The following is a 16,643-nucleotide window of genomic DNA, read 5'->3' as shown; positions in this document are numbered from 1 at the left end:
TCTAAAATAATTCTATTTTAAGATCAAATGATACTTTTAAATTCTTTGATTTGGGTAAAAATAACACCAAAAATGGAATGTTCCAGGGGAAGATAGAATGAATCATAGTTCTGCTCTCATTATCATCTACAGGTATTGTTGTTATAATTTTCTAAAGGCTCTTTATGGCCCAAATCTCCCTGCTCTTTCTCATTCCCTAATCCAAGCTTTATTCTACTATTTAGGAAAGAGTTCCTTTCTTTAAAAAAAAAAAATCTGATTGGGATTGCCATATATACATTACTAATAAGAAAAAAAAAACAGTGATATAAACAAGATGGAAGATAAAAAAAATCTGAAAGACTAAATAAATTATATGGCTTTTTTCCATCTGAGTAAGCTATGATAGCTACTTAATACCAATAATATTAAGACCAATCTCCCAAACCATCTACCATTTGCTTCAAACTGCCTTTCCAGACTCACTTCTCACTCTTCTGTCACGCTCACAAGTATTGCCTATAAGCATGCAGACCACTCACTACTTGTTACTTCATAAACTTATTTCCCAATTCCATTTCTCTTTGAAGAATTGACTTTAACTGATGCACTCATCCCTACATAAAATGTTTCCTTCTTATCCTCTACCTATTGAAATGTCTCTGGCCTTCTAAACGTAGTTCAAATGTCCCCTCCAATCTACCTTCCCTGATTACATGCTTCCATTCCCCCTTTTCCCACATTGGAATTAATTTCCCTCTTATGTCTTCTCTTAGTGTTTTATTTATAACTATTATAGATTTGGTTTTTTATCCTGTTTGTGTCAAAGGTCAGTATCTGCATCTTTGTGCTTTATGTTCCAAATCTTTCTCGCTTTTTTCAAGGATTTCACTTTTGCACTTAACCTCCTCTTGCTCTTGTATCTTTTATCCTTCTTGACTGGGTTATTTTCAGCAAAATATGTGCTTTACTAGCTCCCATCTTAAAGCAAACAAACACAAAATGTATTCTCTTGATCCTACATTCCCTTTGAACTATCACCCAATTGCTCCTCTTCATACCAGTCTTTCCAAACAGTTTTCTATACTCTTGCCTCTGTTCCTCACCTCCCATTTTCTCTTCAACATACTTTATTTGAGCTTTTCCCCCTCCTATATTCCCTTAAACCATTTCTTTTCAAGGTCATTAATAACCTTCACATATCAGTCCTCATCTTCCTGAACCTTGGAGCAGAATTTTGTAATACGTACATTAGTTGATCATGCCATCCTTTGATTTTTCTAATGAAACAATTTAACATAAGTTCAGAAAAGTATGCAGAACAGAAAGGTACAGCTTAACTATCTCTAAATGAACAACCATGTAACTGTCACCTGTAAGATGTCTAACATTACCATGTCCCAGAAGCCCTCTTCATGCCCACTCCCAATCATTGCCCCCTCATTCTCTAATCACTTATCTTGACTTTTTTGAAAATTGATCTCTAAGCATGATTCCCAAACACTCGAATTGATTTCTGTCTGGTTTTTAAAAACATTACATAAATTGAATCACGTAATACATATTCTTTTCTGTCTAGCTTTTTTTGTTCCACATTATATTATTTATTTATTTATTTATTAATTATTTTTTTGGGGGGTACACCAAGTTCAGTCATCTGTTTTTATACACATATCCCCGTATTCCCTCCCTTCTTTGACTCCCCCCCTCCTCGAGTCCCCCCCACCCTCCCCGCCCCAGTCCTCTAAGGCATCTTCTATCCTCGAGTTGGACTCCCTTTGTTATACAACAACTTCCCACTGACTACCTATTTTACAGTTGGTAGTATATATATGTCTGTGCTACTCTCTTGCTTCGTCTCAGCTTGTTCCACATTATATTAGATAGCGTCATATATGTAGTTGCATATGTTAGAAGTTTGTTCATTTTCATTGATGGATCTACTGTGTGAATATAACACAATTTATGTATCCATTCTGTTGTTGACAGACATTTGTATTTTTTCACTTCGGGGCTATTGTGAATATTGCTGCTATGAACATTCTTTGATATGTCTGTTGGTGTGCATTGTACACATTTATGTTGGGTATGTACTTTGAAGTGGCATTGTTGGTCATAGTGTATGTATATGTTCAATTTGAGTAGATAAGGGCAAACTTTTTCAAGGTGGTTTTTATCAGTTTACATGTCTACCAGCAGCATATGAGTGATACCATTGGTCCATATCCTTGCCAGCACTTGATATTCTGTTTTTCTGGGGGGCTTGTAGTACTGTCTCATCATTTTCATTTTCATTTCTCTGATTACTCACATGATCGAATATCGTCTCATATATTTATTGGCCATTTGATGTCCTCTTTTGTGAGACTCCTGTTCAGATATCCTACTTAATGTTTTGAATTATCTGAGATTTTTTTTTGAAGTTCTTAATATATTATGGATATAAGCCCTTTGTTGGTTATATCTGTTGAAACATATTTTCCTACTCTTGTGGCTTGCCTTGGAACTCTCTTGATAGTTTTCTTTTTCTCTCTCTCCTGATTAGAATTTCTTAATTTTAATGTGGTCCAATTTATCAGTGTTTTCCTGTTATTTTTTAGTGGCTTTTGTGTTCTATATAAAAAGTGTTTCCCTACCCCCAAGGTCAAGAAGGTATTCTCCTATATTATTTTTCAGAGACTTTATAATCTTGCTTTTAGTGTATGTGGAATTTATTTTTGTATCTGATGTGAAGTGTAGGAGGTTACTTTTTCCATAGGGTTATTTATATATTCCAGCACCATTGCTGAAAAAACAATCATTTGCCTGCTACCTTTGTTGTAAGTCACTTGTTCATGTATGTGTGAGTCTGTTTCTGGGCTTTGTGTTTTATTTCCTTAGTGTCTCTGCTACTACTTCTTTGTGCTACTACTATCCTGCCTTGATTCTTATAACCCTGTATCTGGTAGACCAAGTCTTCCAACATTGTTCTTTGAGCTGAAGAATATCCTATTTCTTGCCTTTAGCATTTCCAAATACGTTTTGGAATTAATTTGTCAGGTTACAAAAAGCCATTAAAGGGTTTTGATTGAGATTACATTTAAGGTATAGATCATGTGGCGGGGGGGAGGAATTGGTATCTTTACAGTAATATATTTTATAATATTAAAATCACACATCACTCTATTTAGGTCATCTTTAATTTTTGTCAATAATCTTTTATAATTTTCTGAGTAAAAGTTTTACACATCTTTCTTTAGAATTAATTTCTAAATTAGTTGTGCTATCATAAACAATATACATATTTAAAATTTTTCATCTTCAAACTCCTCAATGCTGGTATAGAGAAAAGCACGTGGTTTCTGTATTTTGACTGATTCCTACTTTCTTTTGTTTAGTGTTAGCCAGGTATTTTTTTCCTGATCTTTTTACTTTTAACATATTTGTATCTTCATATTTAATATGGGTTTCTTGTGGACAGCATATAGTTGAGTTTTGCTTTTTTTTATCCAGTCTGACAATATCTGTTCTTTAAATGTGATTATTTATATACTTTGGTTTAAATCCACCATCTTGCTATGTCTTTTTTTTCCCATCTACTACTTCACATTTTCTTTTTTTTTCCCATCTGCTACTTTATCTTTTCTTTTTTCTTTTCTCTTTTTCCCTTCTTTTGAATTAATTGAACATTTTAATGATTCTGTTTACCTCCTTTTCTCGGTCTGGAAAAATCCTTAGCACCAGCATTCACCTGGTTGCTCAATTCAGCAACCAAGGGTTATTTTTAATGTCTTTTTCTCCACCACATCTATTCAATCATAAAATTCTATCAATTTTACATGACACAATAGAAATCCCAGAAGAGAACCTAGGCAAATCATTCTCTGACATAAATCATAGCAATATTTTCTTAGGTCAATCTTCCAAGGCAAAAGAAATAAAAGCAGAAATAAACAAGTGGGACCAAAAAGCTTTTTGCATAGCAAAGGAAGCCATCAGAAAAACCTATGGAATAGAAGAAAATGTCTGCAAGTGATGTAACCAACAAGGGATTAATATCCAAAAATACAAACAGCTTGTATAACTCAATATTAAAAAAACAACCCAATCAAAAAAATGGGCAGAAGACCTAAGTAGACATTTTTCCAAAGAAGACATACGGATGACCAACAGGCATGGAAAGAGATTATTAGAGAAATGCAAATCAAAACCACAAAGAGGTATCACCTCACACTGGTCAGAATGGCCATCATCAAAAAGTCTACAAATAATAAATACTGGAGAGAAGGGAACCCTCGTACACTGTTGTTGGGAATGTAAATTGGTGCAGCCACTATGGGAAACAGTATGGAGGTTCCTTAAAAAACTCAAAATTGAGCTACCATATGATCCAGCAATCCCACTCCTAGATATTTATCCGAAAAAAATGAAACCTTGTATTTCAGAAGACATATGCACCCCAATGTTCATAGCAGCACTATTTACAATAGCCAAGACATGGAAACAACTCAGATTCCCATCAACAGACACTTGGCTTAAGAAGATATGACACACATATATATATAATGGAATATTACTCTGCCATGAAAAGAATGAAGCATTGCATTTGCAGCAACATGGATGGGCCTAGAGAATATGAAACTTAGTGAAGTAAGTCAGAGAAATACAGATACTATATGATATCACTTATATGTGAATTCTAAAAAATAATACAAATGAATTTATATACAAAACAGAAATAGACTCACAGACATAGAAAACAGACTTATGGTTACCAAAGGGGCGAGGGAGAGAAGGAGGGGCAAATTAGGAGTATGGGATTAACAGATACAAACTACTATGCACAAAATAGGCAACAAGTATTTACTGTATAGCACAGGGTATTATATTCAATATCTTATAATAATCTATAATGGAATATAATCTGAAAAAATATATATAATTAAATCACTTGGCTGTACACCTGAAACATATACAATATTGTAAATCAACTATACTTTAATAAAAAATGAATAAAACAGAATTTAACACTAAATCAAGAGAAAATAAATTCTGTCAATTTTATTTTTATACAGCTTTGTACTAAATCTTTTCTATCTTTGCTGCTTGATTACTCTTATTCGTGTGCTTATCTCTTACCTATTGATATTTATTTCCAATGTCTTCATTTGTGATGATTCCCTTTTTCTACCCTTCAGAGTAATTTAAGATTCAATACTGATAAAAAGATTTCAATGTCCATCCAATGCCTCAACTACATAGAGACTTTTATTTAGTATATTCAACCAAATAAAAGTCTTCGTATTTTTATTCTTTTCACTGACCACCTTACCTAATCAGCCCATCTCTATCCACTCTTCCACCTAGCATTTTACATTCTAGTGATACTGAACTGCTTATTGATCAAATGTATAGCATGCCTTCTCCAGCCTCTGTGCCTTTTGCTCCTTCAGGTCTTTGCATCTCCTCCAATGAAGGCTTCTCTACTTCTCTTCAGCTGAATTACAAATTCCTGCCTTTCTGATTTCATTTTACCTTCTATATTTTCATTAGAGTAAATTATATATAATTGTAATTGTTCATCTGTCTTTCTATACCTTCTTAGAATATAAGCTCCTGGAGGTTAGCAATGTCTTCTTCATAGAAACCCAATAAATACATGTTGAATTAAAGAAAAACTGGATATCAGCAGAGGCTTGTATATTGTATATCACTTTGGCCTATCATCCTGTGACTTATCACTTCCCTTTTATCATTCATCCAGCACATATTTTTTGGTATGTCAGCTATGCAGCAATCACAATGGGAGATGCTAGGAAGATTCTTGATCCTTGCCCTCTTGGACCTTATAGGTTATAATTGGTTTTGCCTACTAGAGTCACACTTTCAAAAGTAAGAACTGATGTATACAATTTTGAAAAAAAAATTCTTATTAGTAATCACCATTTTATGACTCAGCAGTTCTTTTCAGGCTTCTGCTCAATAAAAATAGAATATTTGAGGTGGACTAGGGAAGTGATTCCAGGGAGGACACATTGATTTTCCTCTTGGGTAAACAAAAAAAAATGAATTTAGTATTAATAATTAAAATTTGCTTATAAAGCACAGGGACATGGAGAAATGTACATTTTTTTTTTCTTTTCTAAAGGAGAGACTAAAGCTTACTTATGGGGAAAAGAGTGAAATCCTGGAATCTCAATTGACGTTTTTGAGGTAAAGTATTATCATCCATTTAAAGTTATTGGCAAAACCATAATGATCTTAAAAATATGTTTGAATGTTTGCTGAAATGCCAGTTTTAGTCAGTATAGGAATTACTTGATGATATATTAAATGCAATATATGAAATTTCCTCAGATTTATAAAGGATAAGGGGATTTGTGACGTCCTTTTTCAAATCCCTTTTCAAAGAACTGTGAGCTAAATTACAAATTTTATCCTTTCATCAGTTGTAAAATATTTGTGTTTTCCCAAAGAAAAAGTAATCAGCAGTTGCTCTTATAGAAATTATGTTTTTAAAATAAAATAGTGTAAATAAAGCACTTTAATTTTCAAATTACAAGCAAGTATTTTTTCCTCTGTAGGTAGTTGTTATCTAATTTTAAAATTGCAGCAATAATGATAGCTTGAGTATTTGTATACATGGTGAATTTGAGTATATATGAATTTTCATGTACATTTTGATATGTTTTCAAAAATCTCAATAAAACCTATACATTATGGATTAGCCATTTAGTGATTTGTTATGTATTATGAGTAGGAAAAGATACAGGAATTAATTTCTTTAATTAAAGCTTAATTAAAGGTTAATTTTTTAAAACTACAGGTTAATGGTAATGAAATATTAACATTTTCCAGGCTGTATATTGTCTGGAGATATAACTAGAGTAATACTAAGAACCAGAACTCATGGCTTTTGCCGCAAATGTTATTATCCATTTATTTTAATATACTCTTATGCTTTTCATGCCTTATAAGGTTCAGGATTTCTCTGGAGATTTTTACTTGAATTTTCATGAAGAAACCTAAACTTTTAAAAGATGGTCTAATTTTTGCTTTCTTGTTTTGCTATATTATTTTGATTTCTATTGTGTTTTGGTCCTTCAGCTTTTAAAGTGTTATATTTCTAGGTCGTTATATTTATGGGAATGTGACTTATTTTGTCTCATTCACAATTCAACTATGCAATCTTTAATTACATTAAAACGTCACCTTGCAATGGACTAGACTTTGTTCCCTGCATCCTTCTGTTTCTTCATTTTCTTTTAGTATAATTTAAGAGTATTTAAAGAAGCATTTTCTTAAAGAAAGAAATAAAATCACTACTCTTGGAAACTCTGGTTTTATGTTACCTATTGCTTTTTAATTTTCTTTTTGCCATTTCATGTAACTGAATCTACTAGAGTGTTTTGAATTTGAACCTGACAGAAATAGTAATGGAGACTCTTTGACTTAGAATGTACTTCTAAAGTTCTTTTTACACAGCCTTTGAAAGTCAGACTTTTCCTACATGATACTTAAAAAGAAAACTTATTATATTGTAGATATTATCTTAGGAATAGGATATAAACAGCTCCTTTTTTTCTGCTGCAGTGTCATTAGATTAGCTTTTTTTTTAAACCCTTAGATTGCCTATAGATCTTTTCCACCTCTCCCAGGCAGTCTGAAAGCCCCCCAAATCCCAAGAGTTGAGGTAGTATATGACAGCCAGGTGTCTTGATTATTGGCTTCTCCGTTGTGACAGTGAACAAGTTAGGATGCCTATAGATCCCTGAATTTAATAGAAACAACAGAGAGTAGTCTGAGCCAGAGATAAAGTGCTTGCCTTCAGCAACCTAAGAATTTAAGAACAACTTTTCCCTTCTTAAGTTAGGAAGGTTTTTAAAAATATAACATGAAAGGGACATGTATGCAGGGATGCTCAGTTATCCAAGTTGACTTTACCAAAGCTTTTTTGGGGAGGAGGAGGGAAATAACAACCCGTATACTGGTCATTTATTCGTTAACAAGTCAACTTAGAGAAAAACCTCATCCAGGAGCTATCCATTAAAATAAACAAACAAGCAAAAATACACACACACAGTTCTGCAGCCCTTTCTTTATCAAGCTGCATATTTCTAGCTAATAGCTGCTACTTATGAAATCTGTCTGGCAAGTTCTATCTATCTTCTTTCTGTAGCCCACTTTCTTTTGAAGCAGTTCTTTGTAGAACTTTGTGGTTTCATATATATATATATATATATACACATGTATATATACATGTATATATGTGTGTATATATATATATATTTTACTGAAGAAAAATGAACAGTAACAAATTACTCATGCATAAAATCCATTTCCTTTATGTGATCTTTTAAGGTTCTCTTTACAAATTTTAAGGGGGTAACATTTTTTTTTCCAGGTCTTTATTGGAGTGTAATTGCTTTATACTGTTATGCTAGTTTCTGCTGTATAACAAAACGAATCAGCTGTATTTACACATATATCCCCATATTCCCTCCCTCTTGAGCCTCCCTCCCAGCCTCCCTATCCCACCCCTCTAGGTCATCACCCGTCATCGAGTTGATCTCCCTGTGTTATGGGGGTTAACATGTGAAGTAGGGTATTTCCCTCAATTCAAGGATATTGTGTTATGTTGCTCCATCCCTTTATTAAGAGAAACTGTTTAGAATTTGTATTTGGAGTTTTTTTGTTTTTGTTTTTTGTTTTTTGTGGAGACAGAATCCTGTGAAAAGAGAGCCAGTATCAGAGGCAGACTAATCTGTTAAAATCTTAAAACAACGTGAAATTTAATATTTTCAAGTCTTATTTTACTCAAAGTATCAATTAGGATAATCACAGCTACATTTTCGGTGTGGTGAGAGTTAGTACGTTATCATATGTAAAGCACCTAGTAAGGTAAACACCAGTAAATGATAGTAGTTATCACTATGATGTACATTTAAAAGTAGTGTACTTTTACCTGGTCATTTGCTGGAACTTTTTTTCCCTTCTTTTTAGGAAAGACTTAGCTGAATATCAGAAAAATTGTGAAGATCTTAAAGAGCGACTAAAGCATAAAGAGTCTCTTCTTGCCGCTAATATTTCTAGCCGTGTTGGTGGTCTTTGTTTGAAATGTGCTCAGCATGAAGCTGTTCTTTCCCAAACCCATGATAATGTTCACATGCAGACCATTGAAAGACTGACTAAGTAAGTATGCTTCTCTCTGTGGTGTCTTTGGCAACATGGAAACTCATGTCTTTGAATGGGCATTGTAGTTTTTTATCCCCATGCTAAATCACATGTGATTAATGTTAAGCTTCAAATAAAATGGATTTTAAGAGGTCCTTTCATTGTAGCTTTCTTAAAGACAGAATATGTGGGTTCTGCCAATTGTGCATAACCATGTCATTTTGGACAGATAATTTTTTCTTCCTCGATTTCAGTCTCATCTTGAAATGAGGGAGTTGAAGTAGATAACCTTTATAATTCTGTTCATTTCTATGACTCTGTAATTGCAAATCCAGCACTATTCATAACAAAACTGAGTTTGAGAGGAATTCTTTTGATTTTGCCCGATTTTGGATTTGCCTGCTGTAGTATAGATAACGTAAGTTTCTATCAAGTCTTTTATCATGTGCCTGTTATGAAGAATATTATAAGTACACTGGAAGAAGGACCCACTATATCCCATTATTAATATTTGAGGATCAGCTAAGGACAAATTACAAATGAGCTTTTATGGAGCCAAAGTTTTCACCCAGACTGAAATACTACAGTTTTCTGTGTACATCATTTTTGTTTTGTTTTCACTATTTCAGAGGAAGCCTTTTCCTATGAAAATTTTATTCCGTAGATGTTAAGAATTATTATTTAATATACTATCCAATAATGATTTATAGAGGGGGTTCTCTCTCACATGCCCTCTACTTTTCTTTATGCTGAAGGTCACCTCTCTCTGTCTGTTTGGGTTCATTTAAATAGCCCGAACATCACTTCCTCTTTTCTCACCAGCCTCACCCCATTTTGTTCTCAATTGACTTAGGCTCCTTCCTTCTGTAACTTTATAAGATATTGTGTATACTTGCAGGCAGCAACTGGGTTTTGTTTATTTTTGTATCCCTGGCTTCTAGCAGAGCACCTGGCCTGCAGTAGACACTCAGTAAATGTTTGCTGTTCATATGACAGGGCATTTGGGGATTTGTTGCTTAACATCAGAGGTCCTCTAATTGGAACTGGTGTTGGGAGTGGAAGGACCTTGGTTATTAAAGTCGGCTTTGACCTTTGGACAAATGACTTCCCTGAGCTTGGAGTCGTCTTTTGTTTGGGGGAATAATACCTACCTCTTGGGATATTATGGATGCAGCTTAGTCTTGTAACTGGAGCATTAGCTTTTGAGTCAAACTGCCAGGATCCATACTATGTTTCTACTGCTCACTTACTATGTAACCTCATAAAAATTACTTAACCTCTCATGCCTCAATTCCTCCATTTGAAAATGGAGATGAACGTAGCTAATAGTATTATTTGGGGCGGGGGGGGGGGGCATCGAAAGAATACCTATATAGTGCTTTAAACAGTTCCTGCCATATTATAAATGCTCTATAAATATTGAAACCCTCTGTACCTCCCATACTTTAGAAGCAGTCAGAATGTCTGATAGCCATGGTTTCTACATATGACTAATCTATTGGTTGTTGTATAAAAACAATTTCTCCAGTGGTGGTTCTCATGAAGCAGTGATTGTCCTGCTTTTTGTTAAATATTATATTGATTATTAAATATATTATTAACTTACTCACATATTTAATATAATGACAATTTATTAAATATATGTTAAATATATTTTCAGATACAACTAACATGTAGTACACATTGCTTAAATGCCAATGACTGTGTCAGGAAATTTAAAAACATAATCTCTTTTAAACTTAGTAAAGCATCGGTGAGGTAAATACATTACCCTCATTTTACAACTGAGGAAACCCAGGCTCAGGGAAGTTAAAAATTTGCTTGTTTACATTTGAAAAAAGATTGGAATCATGCTTCACAAAAGTAAATTCAAGATGGTTTAAAGACCTAGATATGATTCTAGACTACAAAAGTATTAGTAGAAAATATACAGAAATATCTTTATAGCCTTGGGCTAAAGTTCTGAGCATAAGGAGGAAAGTGCCAGACATAAAGGAAAAAAAAGATACATTTGACTCCATTAAAACAAAAACTTCCTTATGATACAATGATATAGACTGAAAAGATGAGAGAATATTTACATTTTATATAACAAAAATTTTGGTACAATGTATAAAAAATTTCCTTTGAAGGAAACAGAAAAGAAAAACTGCCCAGTTCTAAAGTGGATTGGTAAGCAGTAAAAGAGGAAGATAATATTTGAGTAAGTATTCACTCTTTTTTTTCATTGAAGTGTAATTGACCCACAATACTCAGTTAGTCCCAGGTATACATCATAGTGATTTGGTAATTCTATACATTACAAAATGATCACCACAATAAGTCTAATTCTGTCACCATGCAAAATTATTACAATATTATTAACTGTATTCCTGATGCTGTACATTTCATCCTTTTGACTTATTTATTTTGTAAACTAGAAGTTTGTAGTGCTTAATCTCATTTACCTATTTTACTCCCCCTCCAAAACCCCTCCCCTCTGGCAACCACCTGTTTGTTCTCTGTATATGTGAGTCTGTTTCTGGTCTGTTACGTTTGTTCATTTGTTTTATTTTTCAGATTCCACACATAAGTGAAATCATATGGTATTTGTCTTTCTCTGTCTGACTTATTTTACGTAGCATAATACCCTCTAAGTCCATCTATGTTGTTGCAGATGGCAAGATTTCATTCCTTTGTATGGGTGAGTATTATTTCATTGTTATGTATGTGTTTATACATACATAACAATGAAACAGTGAACAGAGGGTGCATATATCCTTTTGAATTTCTGTTTTTTTTTTCTTCTGAAAAATACCCAGAAGTGAAATTGCTGGATTGTATGGTAGTTCTTACCTTTAATTTTTTGAGGAACTGCCATAATGTTTTACCTAACAGCTTACTATTTACATTTCCACCAGCAGTGCTCTAGAGTTGCCTTATCTTTACATCTTTGCCAACACTTGTCATTTTGATGATAACCATTCTGACAGGAATGAAGTGCTGTCTCATTTTGGTTTTGATTGCATTTCCCTGATGATTAGCAATGCTGAGCATCTAATTATGTCTATTGGCCATCTATCTGTCTTCTCTGGAAAAATGTCTGTTCAGGTCCTCTGCCCAGTTTTTAATCAGGCTATTTTTTATATTGAGTTGCATGAGTTCTTTGGGTATTTACCCCTTATCAGATATATTGTTTAGATATTAACCCCTTATCAGGTATATAGTTTGCCAATATATTCTCCCATTCAGTAGGCTGCCTTTTCATTTCGTTGATAGTTTCCTTCACTGTGTAAAAAACGTTTTGGTTTGATGTAGTCACACTTGTTTATTTTTTGCTTTGTTTTCCTTGTGAGGAGATATATCCAAAAAATATTGCTAAGACTAATGTCAAAGAGCATACTGCCTGTGTTTTTTTCTAGGAGTTTTATAGTTTCAGGTCTTACATGTGATTCTTTAATCCATTTTCAGTTTATTTGTGACTGTGGTGTATCACGTTGATTGATTTGCAGATATTGAAAAATCCTTGCATTCCTAGGATAAATTCCATGTGATCAAGGTATATAATCCTTTTAATGTATTGTTGGATTAGGTTTGCTAGTATTTTGTTGAGGATTTTTACATCTAGGTTCATCAGTCCGGTTTTAGTGTCAGGGTGATGCTGGCCTCATAAGATGGGTTTGGAAGAGTTCTTTCCTCTGCAGTTTTTTTGGGAATAGTTTGAGAAGGATAGGTATTAACTCTTCTCTAAATGTTTGATAGAATATGTCTGTGAAGCCACCTGGTCCTGGACTTGTTTGTTGAGAGATTTTTTTAATTACTGATTTGATTTCATTATGAGAAATTGGTGTATTCATATTTTCTGTTTCTTTCTGTTTCAGTATTGGGAGAGTGTACATTCCTGAGAATTTGTCCATTTCTTCTGGGTTGTTCATTTTATTGGCGTAATATTGTTCATAAAAATCTCTTATGATCCTTTGAGTTTCTGTGGTGTTGGTTGTAACTTCTTGTTTTTCATTTCTGATTTTATGGATTTTGGCCCTCTCTTTTTTTCCCTCAATGTGCCTGGCTAAATGTTTATCAATTTTGTTTATCTTTTCAGAGAACCAGCTTTTAGTTTCATTGATCTTTTCTATTGTTGTTTTACTCTCTATTTCATTTATTTCTATTCTGATCTTTATGATTTCTATCCTTCAAGTAACTGTTGGGTTTTGTTCATTCTTCTTTTTCTACTACTTTTATGTGTAAAGTTAGATTGTTTATTTGAGATTTTTCTTGTTTCCTTAAGTAGGCTTGTATCTCTATAAACTTTCCTCCTAGAACTGCTTTTGCTGAATTCCATAGACTTTGGATCATTGTGTTTTCTATAGGTATTTTTTATTTCTTCTTTGATATCTTCAATGGCCTATTAGTTATTTTTAGCATATCGTTTATCCTGCATGTGTTTTTTGTTGTTGTTGTTGTTGTTGTTAGTTTTTTCTCATAGGTGATTTCTAGTCTTCGTAGATTGGAAAAAATGGTCAGAAAAGATGCTGTATATAATTTCCGTTTTCTTAAATTTACAGAGGCTTGTTTCTTGTTCTAGCATGTGATCTCTCCTGGAGAATGAAGAGAATGTGTATTCTGCTGTTTGGGGATGAAATGTTCCGTATATATCTATTAAGTTATTTGGTCTAAGGTGTCATTTAAGGACAGTGTTTCCTTATTGATTTTTTTGTTTGGATGATCTGTCCATTGATTTAAGTGGGATGTTAAAGTCCCCTACTATTTTTGTGTTACTCTCAATAGCTCCCTTTATTGTTGTTAATATTTGCTTTACGAATTTAGGTGCTCCTATGTAGGGTGCATATATATTTACACTTGTTATATCTTCTTCTTGGATCAGTCCTTTGATCATTATGTAATGTCCTTCTTTGTTTCTTGTTACACTCTTTGATTTAAAGTCTGTTTTGTCTGATAAAATTATTGCTGCCCCCAGCTTTGTTTTGAATTTCTTTTGCATGGAATATCTTTTTCGGTCCTCTCACTTTCGATCTGTATGTGTCTCTAGATCTGAAGTGAGTCTCTTGTAGGCAGCATATATCAGGTGTTATTTTTGTATCCATTCAGCCACTCTGTGTCTTTAGATTGGAGCCTTTAGTCCATTTACATTTAAAGTAATTAGTGATAAGTCTATACTCACTGCCATTTTGTTAATTGTTTTGGGGTTGTTCTTGAAGTTCTGTTTTGTTCCTTTCTTCTTCTTTTGCTATTTTCCCTTTTGATTTTATGACTATTTTTAGTTTCTTGTTTGGATTTCTTTCTCTTTTGTGTGTGTGTGTTGTGTCTATTATCAGTTCTTTGTTGTTACCATGAGTTTTACATATTGTACTATATATATATAAAATTTTAAGTTGGTGAGCTCTTAAGTATGAATGCATTTTAACAATCCTGCATTTTTACTCACTCTCCACACTTACTGTTTTTGACATCATATTTTACAACTTTTTATTTTGTGTATTCCTTAACTACTTATTGTGGATATAGGTAATTTTACTACTTTTGTCTTTTAACCTTCCTACTAGCTTTATAAATGGTGGATTAAATATTTTTACTGTATATTTGCCTTTGCCAATGAGGTTTTTCCTTTTGTAATCTTCATAATTCTAGTTGTGGCCTTTTCTGCTTAGAGAAGTCCCATTAACATTTCTTGGAAGGCTGGTTTTGTGGTGCTGAACTCTTTTAGCTTTTGCTTGTCTGTAAAACTTTTGATCTCTCCTTCAAATCTGAATGATAGCCTGGCTGGGTAGAGTATTCTTGATTGGAGGATTTTTCCTTTCATCACTTTGGGTATATCATGCCACTTCCTTCTGTCCTGCAGAGTTTCTGCTGAAAAATCAGCTCAGTCCCTTATATGTAACTGTTGCTTTTCCCTTGATGCTTTTAATATTCTCTCTTTATCTTTAATTTTTGTCATTTTAATTACAGTGTGTCTTGGTGGGGTCCCCTTTGGGTTGATCCTCTTTAGGACTCTCTATGCTTCCTGGGCCTGTATGTCTGTTTCCTTTCCCAGGCTAGGGAAGTTTTCAGCTATTATATCTTTGAATATGTTCCCTGCCCCTTTCTCTTTCTCTTCTTTTTCTGGAACCCCTGTAATGTGAATGTTAGTACACCTGATCTTGTTCCAGGGGCCTCTTAATCTATCCTCATTTTGAATTCTTTCTTCTGTTTTGTCTTCAGCTTGGATGATTTACACTACTCAGTCTTCCAGTTTGCTGACTTTTCCTGTATACTATCCAACATACTATTGATTCCTTCTAGTGTATTTTTTAATTTCAGTTATATGCTCTTCAGCTCTGTTTGATTTTTTTTGTATTTTCTCACTTTTTGTTAAACATCTTCCTGTGTTCATCTGCTTTCCTCCCAAATTCATTGTGCATGTTTATGATCATTACTCTTTGTTAGAGACTGCTTATTTCCACTTCACCTAGTTCTTCTTCACAAGTTTTATCTTATTTTAAAAGGTAGTATTCATTCTGTTACTATTCAAGGAAATACTATTTTAAAAATGCCAACTATCAAATTGGTGAACATTTAAAAAAAGACTAGTGGCCTCAAGAACTGATGAGGCCATGAATAAATGTTCCACTGCTGGTGGAACTATAAATTGATACTACTTTGAAGGGTAATATAGCACTATTCATTAATACTTAAATTATGTAGTACACATTTCAAAATCTACCCTCGAGAATGTATATATGTGCATAATGGGAATGCTTTTTGCAGCATTATTTGTAATGGTGTTGTCATATTGTGATTTAATAAGAAATACATGTTTTGGTCTTCATCTCCTCTTCCTTGCATAGAGCTCCTAAAACCCCTGTATTTTCTACATGTTAAAAGCAATAATTACATATTTTGTACTGATATTTGAGTTTTGTCCCCTGCTTCTGAAGTAGGTTGTTATTCTTAAGAAGCCCATTTCAGCCACTCCTGAGTTTATGTTAGTAGATGACTTTTGGAAACCCTCTAAGGATGGGAGTGCTGGTTGCCATAGAAACCATCCATGTGATTAGAAGATTGGAATTTTCAGTCTCTTCTCCCCAACCTTTGGAAGGGGAGGGGCTGGAGATGGGGTCCAGTCACCAAGAGCCAATGATTTAATCAATCATGCCTATGGAACCTCTATAAAAACCCTAAACAATGAAGTTTAGGGAGATTCTGGATTGGTCAACACATTGAGGTTGCTAGAGGCTGGCACTCCGACACAGGGCATGGAAGCTTCACACCCCTTCCCACATACCTTGCCCTAGGCATCTCTTCTGTTTATCTGTTCATGAGTTGGATCTTTTATACTAAATGGGAAATAGTAAGGAAAACACTTTCCTGAGTTCCATGAACTGTTCTAACAAATTATTTAATCCTAGAAGGGGTCATGGAAACCCATGATATATGACCTGTTGGTCATAGATACAAGATACCTGGCACCTATAATTGGCACCTAAAGTGGAGGACAGTCTTGTGGGACTGAGCCTTAACCTGTGGGGTCTGTG

At 33.8% G+C, this 16,643-nt stretch overlaps 1 protein-coding gene across 13 annotated transcripts in view; it reads left to right on the top strand.

Moving 5' to 3' along the window:
- The window catches only part of SDCCAG8 (SHH signaling and ciliogenesis regulator SDCCAG8), a 250,152-nt gene that overhangs the window by 32,466 nt on the left and 201,043 nt on the right, over window positions 1-16,643 (top strand). For all 13 annotated transcript variants that reach the window (XR_009052717.1, XR_009052716.1, XR_009052718.1 and 10 more), the window contains 2 exons: window positions 6,107-6,171; window positions 8,962-9,150. Coding sequence is in view for 7 of the 13 variants with exons in the window: in XM_057728148.1 (XP_057584131.1) it covers window positions 6,107-6,171; window positions 8,962-9,150 (254 nt within the window). In the remaining 6 variants the exon portion in view is untranslated. The remainder of the gene's footprint in view (window positions 1-6,106; window positions 6,172-8,961; window positions 9,151-16,643) is intronic.

This window comes from Hippopotamus amphibius, chromosome 3, assembly GCF_030028045.1.
Source record: "Hippopotamus amphibius kiboko isolate mHipAmp2 chromosome 3, mHipAmp2.hap2, whole genome shotgun sequence".
Taxonomy (NCBI): domain Eukaryota; kingdom Metazoa; phylum Chordata; class Mammalia; order Artiodactyla; family Hippopotamidae; genus Hippopotamus; species Hippopotamus amphibius.
The sequence above is the reverse complement of the archived record's forward strand: the minus strand, read 5'-3'. Positions and strand labels throughout refer to the sequence as shown.